The following is a 13,678-nucleotide window of genomic DNA, read 5'->3' as shown; positions in this document are numbered from 1 at the left end:
CTGTACAAAACATATCTAAGAACACTGCCAGACATATAAATTACCTTTGTGTAAAATTTTGCAAAAGATAGGCTCAGCAGCTTTGGAACCTATGAACTCTCTCTCTCTCTCTCTCTCTCTCTCTCTCTCTCTCTCTCTCTCTCTCTCTCTCTCTCTCTCTCACACACACACACACACACACACACACACACACACACAAAGTGACTTTTATATAATAGTAGAGATAGAGAATCTTACAGAAAATGTCTGATCCCCCATCCTAAATTCTAAAATACTTTTTTTAGTCTTCCAAGTCTACCATAAAATGAGGCAGGCTCTCTCTACAGAAGCTTATCTCCCTATTTGCAACAAAAGAATTACCAAACGAAAACAAATAACAAATAATATAATTCAAATTTGAAAATCAAGCAAAAAGCCGTTAAAACCTGCTGATTGTATTATCTTTTTTATTTTTGTCTTAAATTTTTCAGCCCTAAAAACTTTTTGCCTGCTTTTCAAATTTGAATAAAACAAGAACAAAAACACGCTTTTAGGAACTTTGCTATAAAAAATAGTATATTTATTTGAGTAACCTACACTGTTGGGTGTAGGTTGCCAAAAGTTAAAACAATATTACAGTAAATGAAGTAATAAAATAAGTAATAAAATAAAACAGGTTGACCACCAAAAGTCTTTACACAATGTATCTTCTATTGTAATACAACTTTATTTCAGCAGCTTCTTTCTATGAACCGCAAAGTTGTGGAACTCTCTTCCTGATCAATGTTTTCCTTTTACTTACAGACTTGCTTGTGACATCAAATGGCTCTACACCTTATCTGGAGCAATCACTCTCTCCTCACAAAAAATATTTCCGATAGGTTAGTTTGAAATACTTCTGTAGTAACCAACACTCCCTACAAACACAGGCAGGAGCTACTTCTCACGACTTTGAGATTTGAAATCCATTTTCTCCCTGGTTTGTCCAATCATAAGCCAGTTCTCTATCACGTGACAGAGTATATAAAAGGCGAAATCTGAAACCATTAACCCTCTTGGATCCTGACCCTGCTTGGGAGCAAACTTCGCCTGGGGCTTCGGCTCCCCCAGGCAGAACGTGAGTACTACAAGCTAACAATGGCTCTCTTCTCACTACCATTTATTTCAACGTGCTGCACCCAAACAAACTTTACTTATCATTCTACAAGACTACTCTCATCAATACAACTCACATTCACTACGACAACACGCAAACACACTGAAGACTTTGCCTTTCCTTCTCCTGTAATCAGCTTCCTTTGCCCTGGCGACTACTAGCTATAAACACATGTGGACTGAACTATTCTCTCCTTCAACCAGCCAGCATTACATTAACCCTATCTTCAAACAAGACGACTTCAACCTACTAACCCGTTTCTCTCTTGTACGCATCTACACGCTACTAACGAAGATAACAAATAAAGTTGTTTATTAATATAAAATGAAACCCAATTCCGTTGTCCCTTATTTTATAGTTCTACAAATATTAAAAAATGGTAAAGCAACTTGATTGGATGAGAATCCTCTTGAAGTCTAGAAAACAGGAAAATGTAATCCATTGAATTATGTCTTCAAAAATGTAAATATAATATAATAAAATTAGAAAAAAATGAATTAAGAGACCCCCCCCCACCAAAAAAAAAAAAAAACCCCAAAGAAATGGAGGAAGTGGAGGGATGCAATGAGTGAAACAAAAATTGAAAATAAAAAGATGCCTGGGCAACGCAAAGTAAGTACAGCTGGTAAAAGAAATAAAGTAAATCTGTAGTTTTTCACCCAAAATGATGCTTCTGACAAAGGGGGGAAAATTGATATTTTAAGAATGGAATCTATCCATCTAACACATTGTTGGCTAGGTTTTGATACTGAAGTAGTATTTTTTTTTTTTAGCTTCTTACATAAAGTAGCTTCATGCTTTGTCTGGAGTGATCATCCCCATTCTCCAAAGAAAAAAAAAAAAAGAAGCATTTTTTAAAATCATTTCACAAACTATGGTATAAACAATTCCAAACATTAACAAATCCATGGTGAATTATGCACAGAAGCTGTATGCAGGTGCTGCGTGTGCGCGTGTAGGTAGATAGCGAATAACTGTTTCAGTGGTTTGAATAGTGTGCCCCTTAGTTTACAGAAAAAAACTTACAATTAGAAAAGATAATTTTTTTTTCAGTTCTGATATAATAATGTTGGACACACCAGTTCCTGTAAGATCACTGAAGTTAAGCACCATTGAACCTGGCCAGTACTAAAATGGGTGACCATTTGGGAATACCAGTTGTTGTATGTAGTCTTTGCTTATCTTAGTATTTTTTTTTTTTCAGTCGTCCTGAATTTCTTGTTGCTACTGTAATCAAGCAGTGCTGATTCAGGAGAGGTGTGATTGTAGATTGCGCAACCCTTGCTTCACAATCACAGGTACTCTCACATACAGAATACAGAACAGAGGCGATGATGATTGTAAGAATAATAGCAGTAGTTATTTTTTATTTTTGTTTTTTATAAAATATAATGCTTTAAAATAGCAGACAATTAACTGACGTCACAGTTGCCTAACAATTTGAATAAAAAACTACAGATTTATCAGAAACTAGCAGAACCCGTGTACTGGCATTGCCTAATGGAAAGATGGCATAAAGCCAGAAGAGATTTTATTGAAAGAACCCCACCTCTTCAAAAACAATTTAAACTATAAATTATCTAGTGCAGTATCCATTATCGTAGGCTGAGCTAATTTTACTTTGTTTTGTTGTATGAAGTAAGGTAAGTTGACAATTGAGGTGTCCAGCAATAAAAGCAATGTTAAAAAATCATGTTAATTAACATATAACTAATGTGCTTCCATCCCCCTATAATGGAAAGTAAAGAATAAAAATTGTTTATGAAGAAATATTTTAAGTAATAGACCTTTTCATATACTGTTAATAGCTGAAAAAAAAAAATGAAACACTTTGTGATGTGTTAAGTGAAAGTACCAAATCTGTGGCTGATTTCTGCCGGAGTATGTGCAAAGTAAATGGTGCTGTTATATTATTAGTAGCAGCATTAGTAACAATAAATAATAGTCGTAATAGCAGTAACATTAATAAAATAAGTAGCACTAATAATAATCAAATGTAAAGAGAAGAAATGCAAATAGAAAATTGTACATGGTTTGAGTACATCCAACCTACCCAGCCTTGATAGTTCTAAACCAGCTTCAAAACCTAGTAAGTGATGCCCTTTTCTCTTCCCTGCAACCCTTTTCCCACTCAAGAGATATTGCGAGCCTGTCTCGGCTCTATCATTATTTTCATGGCAGATGCTCGACTTAACTCCAATCTATCGTTCCCCTTTGCCAAACTTTCACAAACACACTCAACTAGCTACAACCGCTATATACGATTTCCCCCACTCTCTATCTGTGCCCAAATCTAAACGCAGATTCCATGTACAAAGCTTCTTTCCCAGAACTGTCCACCTGTGGAACACTGTCCCACTGGCTTGCTTCCCAGTTGAATACAACATGGTAGCCTTCAAATCCAATGTAAACAAGTTCTTGTTGAGCCGTCCCTATAAATAACCAAATTCTACCCAATTTACATCATTAACGATTACTACTTCTATCCCCGAGTGACCTTTAGGCCTTGATAAGTGGTGTCTTCTAGGTAGAAAAAAACAAAACAAACAAAACATCTAAAATAAGTAGAACTGCTATATCATTAGTAATAGCATTAACAATATGTAAAGTTGATAGTCTAATCTTAGTATGTAGGAAATGACTGAAAGTAAGGAGGCAAATATTTTTTTCGGTGACATGTGGGTATGTGTGACTATGAAACAAGACCCGGTGATTTGGGGGGTTTAGTGGGAGGACTAAATTTAAATAGAAGAAAATATGTGATATTAAGTATTTGAGAGAGTGAGTCAGGGAAATGGTGAGTGTCAAAGATTTGCTATAGAGTCGATAGTTATGGAGGGGGAAGAGTTTTCATTTTATTAATATAGATATAAAAAAATGATTTAGTTTAAGTTTTATTGGAAAACTCACCCTTGTCTATTCATCCATTCGTCTGTCCGCACTTTTCTCAATAACTACGCCTTGGAATTTTTTGAAATTTTGCACAAACATTAAATATGGTATGAGTAAAAAAGTAACAGAACGGATTTTCTGAGAAAACTCCGCTTGTCCCCTAGGTGTGCCTTTCGGGTTAAAATGGCTAAAATTGACATTTCTGTGCTTATTAAAAAAAAATTGATGCCTTGGATTTTTATAAAACTTTCTGAAAAGTTGTAACTAATTGATTTCTATATAATTTTGTTTGTCTATACTTTGCAATAACTTTTGGGTGTGCTCCAGGGGCTCTTTTAGGACTAATAAAAACACTGCATTTTTGGGACTATTTTACCATATTTGTCCCAAATTTTCTGTGTATGTCTATTTAGCAGTTTTGCATGGTGCTGAACTCAAATTTAAATATGTTAAGGCCTTGGGAACTTTTGAGGCTAAATGGGGGTGGGGGTCAAATGATGGACTTAGTCATTTCTTTTTTTGTATGATGCAGAACTCAAATATATTTTTAAAATAAATCATTTTAATAAGGAAATGAACAAGATTTTTTAAAGCAAAGAACGGCAAAAAAAAAACAAACCCCGAAACAAATAAACAAGTACAAAAAATAATCTACAATATTTCAATCTAAATCGTCGGTTTGTGTGGATGTATGTATTTTTGCATGTCTGCCAAAAACTTTCAACATGAGACAGATCCTGACTAGATCGGTATCGTTTTGAAACTTGACCTTTCGGACAACAAATATAAAAAAAATGGCCAAAAACATTAATTCCTTCACCCTCAACTGGGCAGTTTTCTACGAGGAGGGGTTGGTTTTGCATCAACATTTTCGCAAAGTCATTGTCTCGGTTGGATTGACTACACATAATTTCAACTCTTTGGATTTCCGATTGCGCAATGAAAGCGTCACGTTTTTTTTTTTGTTTTTTTTTTTTTAAAAACTTTTTTCTCTTTCGGGTTATGAGTTCAAGCCTGCGTGCCTACTCCCACTTTTTTTTTTTTTTTATATAACAACACCTCTTTCCACCTAAGCTGCCTACTATTGTTTTGATTCCTGCCTCCCACTACTACCAATTTTTAAAAATTCCCCTCGGGGTTGCTTACTACACCACCTTTCCACACCCGGGCAACGCCAGGCACCTCCGCCAGTAAATAAATAAATGAACAGCAACTACATGAAAAAAAATGGGGTAAAAAATAAGCAATATAAATCGACATTTAGAAGAAAGAAATGAAAGCTGTAACTTAAAAAAAAAAAACAAAAAACAAAAAACAAAAAAAAACTAAAAGCATTTTCCGGGTCAAAGGTTGAGAGAAAACAGGAAATTATAAATAGATAAAATAATATATAATAAAATAAGTAAAATAGACTTTCGAGAAAGAAAAATAAGAATAAAATGAAAGCAAAAGTTCAAAGGAAAATGATGAAGAAAATAAAATAATTAAAAAATATAAAGTGGTGAGTTAGTGAAACCGAAATGTGTGAGAAGTGGGAAAAGGGTAAATGAGGAATGCAAAAAAGAAATAGAGAGGGGGTTGTCAAATGAAGAGAGAGTAGCAAAAAAAAAAAAAAAAAATTAAAAAAATATGAAGGGGGGAAAAAAATGGAAGAATAAAGGAGATTAGTAAATGAAATAACGGTAAGTGATATAGAGGAAGTTGGGGTTATACTTTGGAATTGAGAGAGAGAGAGAGAGAGAGAGAGAGAGAGAGAGAGAGAGAGAGAGAGAGCGTACTAGACCCGATGCTGCCAAGGAATGAATGAGGATTAACGATTGTTTCACACTCTCATGTTTTTATTGTCATCGAAATAGGTGAAATTGCTCATTTTTCAATCAAATCGATGGATTGTCTGCTCTAGTTGGGGACCCATCGCGGTGCACCGGGAGGAAGCTTCATATGCCTTCTTATAGTGACTTAATCAACAACACATTGTAGTTTACATTGCACTGTAGAGAAACTACTGTTGATTTTATAAAATTATTTTTATATAATGACTTGAATTAAATTTTAAAATGCAGAAATCAAGTATCATGCTTCAATTGCGCTCTAAACAAAAACATTAATTTCAAACACGTCCCTGTCATATCAGGGAACTTACTGGTGATTTTATATGCCTGGCCTTTCGGATTGTGTGGTAATAAGACTTCTCAAACCTTGTGATGTTAGGCTGTATAATAAAACTTCTCAAAACTTGTGATGTTAGGCTGTATAAGGTGTTCACTCTGGTCAAAATCGCCTGTTCCTTCTTTTTTTTGTTTTTATTAATTATCAAAGACATTTCGATACAAAACCTATCTAAGAACATTGTCAGATACCTTAAAGTACATTTGTATGAAATTTCATAAAAATCAGCCCAGCTGTTTTGGAGTCCATCCGGAACTAAAACACACACACACACACGCACACACACACACATACAAAGTTCCTTTTATGTAATAATAGAGATAAATAAACAATAATATATATATATATATATATATATATATATATATATATATATATATATATATATATATATATATATATATTTCTGCGGAAATATATTTCCTTATAATATATACCAATCCTTATTTAAGAAGCTCAATGTAATCACAGAGCAATATAATGAATAAATGATAAAAGTTTATATCTCAAAGTTAATGATGTTGACCATCTTACAACTTACAATTCTTGACAGTATCTGTTTCGTAATACAAAATCAATCACTTAATTATTATATTAATCAATTATATCAATCAATTTTGTCCTTAACTCATCAGAAGAAATAGAACCAATCCATCGAAAGGAGATAAAGTGTGTTTTGACATGATTAAAAATCCGAAAATTGGAAGATAAGCTGTAAATACCTTATAATATGTTTAGATTTCGCCATTTTGAATTTAGAAATAAAGTCACTAAACCCCATCTATTCATACTATATATATATATATATATATATATATATATATATATATATATATATATATATATATATATTGTATTGGTAGTAATTATTTGTTTGTTCAAAACAAAATATATAAGTGTGTCCACCAAAAGAGTGCTCAATGTTTAGACAGAGCCAAAATAAGTGAATTTAGTTTACAAACAAATGGCTACACATAAGCATACATGTTTCAGCGAAAACCCAGTACGGGAATCGCTTCGTCAGGCCAAGGACATCTCTGGATTCCCGTACTGGGTTTTCGCTGAAACATGTATGCTTATGTGTAGCCATTTGTTTGTAAGCTAAATTCACTTATATATATATATATATATATATATATATATATATATATATATATATATATATATATATATATCATTATTATTAAAAGATATATATATTTATATATTACAAAAAATTATCCATACACATACACACATATGAAGGTTGTTCCAAAAGTAAAGCTTACTATTTTTTTTCTTTTTTAACTAAAAAAAAGTTGAAGATGTATGAAAGTGGGAGTGGTACTATTAGAACGAGCAGACGTTTGTGCTTAAGAATGTACTTTCTACATAGTTCACCACCATTCACAATGCACTCTTTCCAGGAATTCAATGATTCATCTTTGCTTCTGACACGCATCTATGACAAGCGTTGTTTTTTACCGTCAATATCTGCAACAGAAAGATGAAATTTTCAGGTCATGAATGCATAAGGTCCGTCATCATAGCAATACAATTTGCAATTCCCTCTGATCCATTCAGACGGAATAAAAATAGAGGGCATTACTTTTTGGAGCACCTCTTTTTATATTCCATCCCGGGCAACGTTGGGACACGAAGCTGGCTAGTTTATTTATCTGTACATAAAAATTATCCAATTCATTACCTATATTTTTATAAACTTAAAATATTTTATGGATATTTTTTGTTATAGTTAAATCATTTTTTTTATATTCCATCCTGGGGTAATGTTGGGACACGAATCTGGCTAGTTTTTACATAATAGCTTTTTATTTATTTATTTTTAAACGCGAGTCGCCACTTATCAAGGCCTGAAGGCCACTCATGGATAAGTGTTAATGAGTGTACGGTAGTGTTATGCAATGAATAAAGAGCATTAAGTGCCAAGAAAGAAAGACAAAACACAGGATGGACCTTTTCACTGATTGTTTTAAAATCATTTATTAACATTTAAAGGAAGTTGTTAGTAAGGGAAGATTATCAGAGAGAGGATTACTGAAGAGTGTGGTGTAATTCCTTTGTGAAGATAATTGAAGTGAGGTTGTTCACGTAGACACCATCGTGTGAGACGAAATTAGAGCTGTGTTTTTATTTTATTTAATTTTCACCCCAAACAAGATACAGTGCCACTTTGAAATAGGAGGCTACTATCGGGGACATAAGTTGCAGGGATATTATGAAGGGAGATGAGTAGCAAAATGTTTGTTCACATTACACTTGAACTTCTGCATGTCAGTACACTTAGGAAAGCAGAATCCTGGAAAGGAGTTCCAAAGTCTAGCAGTTCTGGGGAAGAAACTATTGGAGTAGAAGGCTTTCTTACACCTAGGGATCTCTACTGTGTAGGGGTGGGATTTAACTGTCGGGGTATTTACGTCAAGGGAGTACAAGTGCTTGCAGTTCGTTGGAGCATTCACCATTAAAATATTTGTAGAACAGGCAGAAAGATGCAACATTTCGTCGATGGGACAGAGGCTGAAGCTTAGATGACAGTTCAGGACCTATCAGGTTAGCGACTCTCTTTGGAACCCTGTTCAGGAGTGAGAGACTAGTAGCAGATGCACCAGCCCAAATATGACAACAATACTCCATACATGGGCGAATGGTGGCCTTATAGAGGTACAGGATAATTTGAGGCATAAGTAGCTTTCTAGCATAGTAGAGAGAGCCCACCTACCATGTGAAGGCTATCATTGTGATAATAGTTGGAATATGACTGCAATGGCGCTGCTAGTGGTTATTGAAAAGATGGAGACGATGGTGCTGTGTGAAAATTATTGTGTAAGTTGTCGATAATCCTTAGCCTAGCGACCAAGGTCAAATTGGTAGTTCCTTTATGAGAGTTATAGTTCTGACTGACAAGGATTCATTTGGCAACAATGCTGCTCCTTCGAGTTTCTCTGTTGGGTGGGCTTGCGCTCTGCCTTATATTAAGAAATTCGGCAGGTGCCCGGCTCCCACGGTGACTATGTTCTGATTGGCTGAAGCTAGGTCAGAACAACTAATCAAACTACAAGTTTCTGACCAATCAGAATTAATTATTTTTTGCAGAAATTTTTCTTTTCGCTCCTGCCAATGTTGTTGCTGCTCTTACTGCCAATTTTTTTATGCTGCTACTGTTATTTTGATAACTTTGAAAGGGCTCCATCAATTTTGTTTTATGTTAGATTATGTTAAATTTAATAAATCGGTATAAGACGTTAGCAATGATTCTATGATAGTAGTCACTGAGATACCAGCATAGTAAGCGTTAGTGGTGGAGATTGATTAGTTAAGAGTGTGATTCAACAAGAACTTGTTTACATTGGACTTGAAGACTACCACATTGCTGTCAGCTTGAAAATAGGCCAGTGGAACAGAGTTCCACAACCGGGCAGTTCTCGGAAAGAAGCTTTGTTCATGGAATTTACATTTAGATTTTGGGCACAGATAAAGAATGGGGGAAATTGTTGATAGTGGTTGTAGCTAGACAAGTGCTTTTTGTGAAAGTTTAGAGAGTTTCAATCTGTTTTATAATTAGTTTTGTTGCAGTGTGTGTGTGTGTGTGTGTGTGTGTGTGTTTGTGTGACAGAGAGAGAGAGAGAGAGAGAGAGAGAGAGAGAGAGAGAGAGAGAGAGAGATTAGTGAGCAAAAATAAAGAAAGATACACGAAGGATGGTGAGAGGCGAGAGTTAGAGAAAGACAGATATACTAATAAACAACTGAGAGGGTAAAAAGGGTTGAACTAGTGACTGATAGAGAGTGTGTGATATAGAGAAGAATACAATAATAAATAGTAGTGAGGAAGTATACAGAGAGGGTTATCTTCATGATTACGGTTTCCACTTCACTTCCGGTTGTCCTCCCCATTTTTAGAATGTTTTTGTGTGTGTGTAAATAATAATATTCTTATTTATAAAAGTCCGTCTTAACTCGGGAAGGCAGGGGAGGCTTCTTTTACCTATTCTGAACTTTCACCTAAAAACTTAATAAACAAAAAATACCACAGAAAACCCTTTAAAAACGAAAGGTAAACCGGAAGTGAAGTGGAAACAGTAATCGTAACGATAACTACAGAGAGATAGAGAAGGATATACTAATAAATGATAGAGAGGGATGGAAAACAGAGGAAGATATACTAGGAAATGATAGTGAAGCTATAGATGAAGACTGAGTATAGAAAAGTGATAGTGATAGAGAGGATAAATTAATAAATCATAGTCAAAGTAGAGACGGAGAAGGATATAGTAGTAATTCAAAGAGGGGGGTGATATACTGGGACATGAAAGTGGGAAAGCGATATACTATAATATAAAAGAGAGAGAGCGCGAGAGAAAGGTGGAGGAGAAGAAATATACCGGTTAATAATAGAGAGTGTGTTCCTTAAAGTAAGTGTTGCAACAAGAGAGGGGAACATGTCTATAATGTGAAGTGAGAGTAGGAGGGAGAGTCACGCTGTTGTGGAACGTCTCTTCTTTAGTGGCCATGTGAGAGTCAAGGAAGAGACACAAAAATGGACGAACGACGTTTTTAGTAGTACTTTTTTTTTTTTTTTTAGTAGTAGTAAGACGAAAACCAGTCACAATAACAACTATTTCTTATTCGCAGAGGATTTTAGTCCCGGCCTGTGATCATTTTACTATCTTTAGCCGATGAGAAGACCAACCAAAAATTACCAAATATGTGGAAGAAAGAAAATTTAAGGAAGAATTTCTTACGGGTAAAACAAATCGCCGATCAGAATCTTGGAAGGTGGGTCTTGTTATTATTGTTTTTATTTTGCATATATAACTTGACTTTACTTACCAAATATGCTATATTAAATCTGTTTTTTTTTTTTTAATTTATTTTTGTGTTATTTATGTTTGATTGTAATATAATAGCTTTGTACGGATTAAAAATAAAATATTTATTTACTAATGTCTTGTGATTCGTAGATGAGTGAGAGAAAAATGTACATCTCTCCTTTTCGGGTTGTGTACGTTTTCGACGTCCCAAATTTTCTATTTTTAAAAGACGCATCGATGATGAGTCGATTATTCGATTTATAGTTTTAAAATGATATTACAATGTAGTAAAATTATTTTAAAAATCTTATTTATTTACTTTTTTAAAAGAACTTAATATTTTTGCATTAGGACTATCCATTTATCTAGTGTTTCCTTTTCAGATTAAATATGTTTTTAACTCATTTCAAAGTGTTTTTTAACATATTTTATTAACTGTTTGCTCATATATATATATATATATATATATATATATATATATATATATATATATATATGCAAAATGCGAAACTTGCTATTTTTAAATAGGCTTTTCAAGTTAAATTCAGTTTTTATGGTATCTTTCGTTAGGTGAAAGTACAGAATAGTTAAAGCCCCATCCCCACGTCCAGAATGGATTTCTAAATAATAACGTTATTTCAGCAGTCAGCACCATCTGTATTTTGCATAAGTTTAAAAAAAAAAAATGTTTGGTCAATTTTTACGCCGTTCCCCAGCGTATTATAAACACCCCATGTTAAGAACGGCTTTCGAGGTTGGGGGTGGGTGGGTGTTTATTCCGAAAACCGTTCTTAACATGGGGAGGTTTGGGTGCTTATAATACGCTGGGGCCACTGGGGCACGTCGTAAAAATTGACCAAATTTTTTAAACAAAGTTTTAAATTTGGATCATCATCTTGTAATTGTATCTATGACTTCAAAGTTTTTTTTTTCCTCGGTGCTTACGCACTTACTGTGCCACGCTATTTTCTAAAATAGTATTTTCAAGTTAAATTCAAAATTTACGATATGTTTTTATTAAATTGTTAGGTGAAAGTACAGAATAGTTACAAAACATCCCCCCCATGTTAAGAATGGCTTTTTACTTATTATTTCAGCACGTCACAATAAGTGCATAAAGTACCTTTTTTTTTTCTCTCGCATCGATGATTTTTTTCTTTCTAATTTTAAAGTTAGCAAAATAAAAATTAAAAAAATCTTAAAAGAAATATTCATAAAAATCTAATATCGATTGTTTCAATCGATATTAGATTTTTTTTACTAATATTTGTTTATCTGAAATTATATTGTGAAAGTTAAAATGACAAACCAAATAATCGCAGAGAATGACCGTTTTTTTGAAGAGTGAATTTGGGACGCTGAAAGCGTACACATCCTCCTCTTCGAACTTCTAGACGCGTCAGACTTAAAAATAACTTTTTTTGTTGTTCTTTCAATAAAATACGCACTCATTAAAGAACTCCCTACACACAAATTAGATTTCAAATGACATCATCTGTTTTATTTGAAGAAAACTAATAAAATAAAAATAGCTTTATTATTTATTTATTTATTTATTTATTTATTAATGTGGGTGTTGTGAAACAATTCGGTGCTTGTATAGATCAACCCCCATGGTTGTCGATATTGGCTCCGTAAAATCCGGTAAGGAGTTTCGACAACGACTACACAAAAATTGAACCTTGGTTTTTGACGCGAAAGTTCGTAACTTTAATATGTGGAAACTTTCTCCACTGAAAGGTAGAGGTTAACAAGGATTTTGCAACAATGGTTTGTTGCGACCTGTGACTAGGTAAAAATTGTAGAACCTTGTCGGTCTGGTAATTAGGGTAACGATTCAATTTCCTTCAACTCCAATCTCAGACTGAAATCACAACCAAAATTCAGTTCACTCCATCCCTCTTATAATCCAGTTAGCCAAAGTTAAACTTAACAACTACCAATATAATAATTTGTTTTCTCAACAAATATAAATAAAATGGAAACTGATTTATTCACATTTTAATCTGTTTATTGGTCCAGGTATATTCACATTATAACATTTAATTTTTATTGATAAAAAAAAAAATGGAAAAATGCAATTTACAAATAGAAATAAACGGATGTTTGTTACTTTAACAAAAAAGGGGGTGATAATACAAGTATGTAACAAATGTTGATATATATATATATATTTTTTTTTACGACACTGCTCAGCGTAGTTTAAACACCCCCAACCTCGTGTTAACAACGGCTTTCGGGGTTGGGGGGTGAAAGCCGTTCTTAACACAAGGATGTTGAGTGTTGATACTACGCTGGGTATTGTCCTAAAAAATACCCAAATGTTACCAAAAAGAACTGTCATTCGTAACTAATAATAAACATTAAAAACAAACAAACAATATAGTTAAAATGACAATCTAAATAAATGTGTTTTATTTATTTATTTATTTATTTATTTATTTAGTTGGCACTTGTGCAGTTTGCAGACTGTGATTTTTTTTTCTTTTTCTTTATAGGATTCTCATGTTAAATTAATTTTTTTACGGTACCTTTTTTATTAAATTGTTAGGTGAAAGTATTAGAATAGTTAACGGTGCTAGAGTGATCCACTGATCCATCCGATCGATCCGCGCTATTTTTTTAAATCGTATTTCCAAGTTTAATTAAAGTTTTATGATATGTTTTTTTTTAT

The 13,678-nt window shown here is 33.6% G+C and overlaps 1 protein-coding gene across 5 annotated transcripts in view; it reads left to right on the top strand.

Annotated features, from left to right (window-relative positions):
• The first annotated feature begins 10,482 nt into the window (after nt 1-10,482).
• Nucleotides 10,483-13,678, top strand: part of LOC145297709 (rho GTPase-activating protein 44-like) — a 473,021-nt gene continuing 469,825 nt past the window's right edge. For all 5 annotated transcript variants that reach the window (XM_080143912.1, XM_080143911.1, XM_080143909.1 and 2 more), the window contains exon 1: nt 10,483-10,969. In XM_080143912.1, the coding sequence (XP_080000038.1) occupies nt 10,899-10,969 (71 nt within the window). In that variant the 5' untranslated portion in view covers nt 10,483-10,898. The remainder of the gene's footprint in view (nt 10,970-13,678) is intronic.

The sequence above is a fragment of the Euprymna scolopes genome, chromosome 18 (genome assembly GCF_053919585.1).
Source record: "Euprymna scolopes isolate OS-2025 chromosome 18, ASM5391958v1, whole genome shotgun sequence".
Classification (NCBI taxonomy): Eukaryota; Metazoa; Mollusca; class Cephalopoda; order Sepiida; family Sepiolidae; genus Euprymna; species Euprymna scolopes.
The sequence above is the reverse complement of the archived record's forward strand: the minus strand, read 5'-3'. Positions and strand labels throughout refer to the sequence as shown.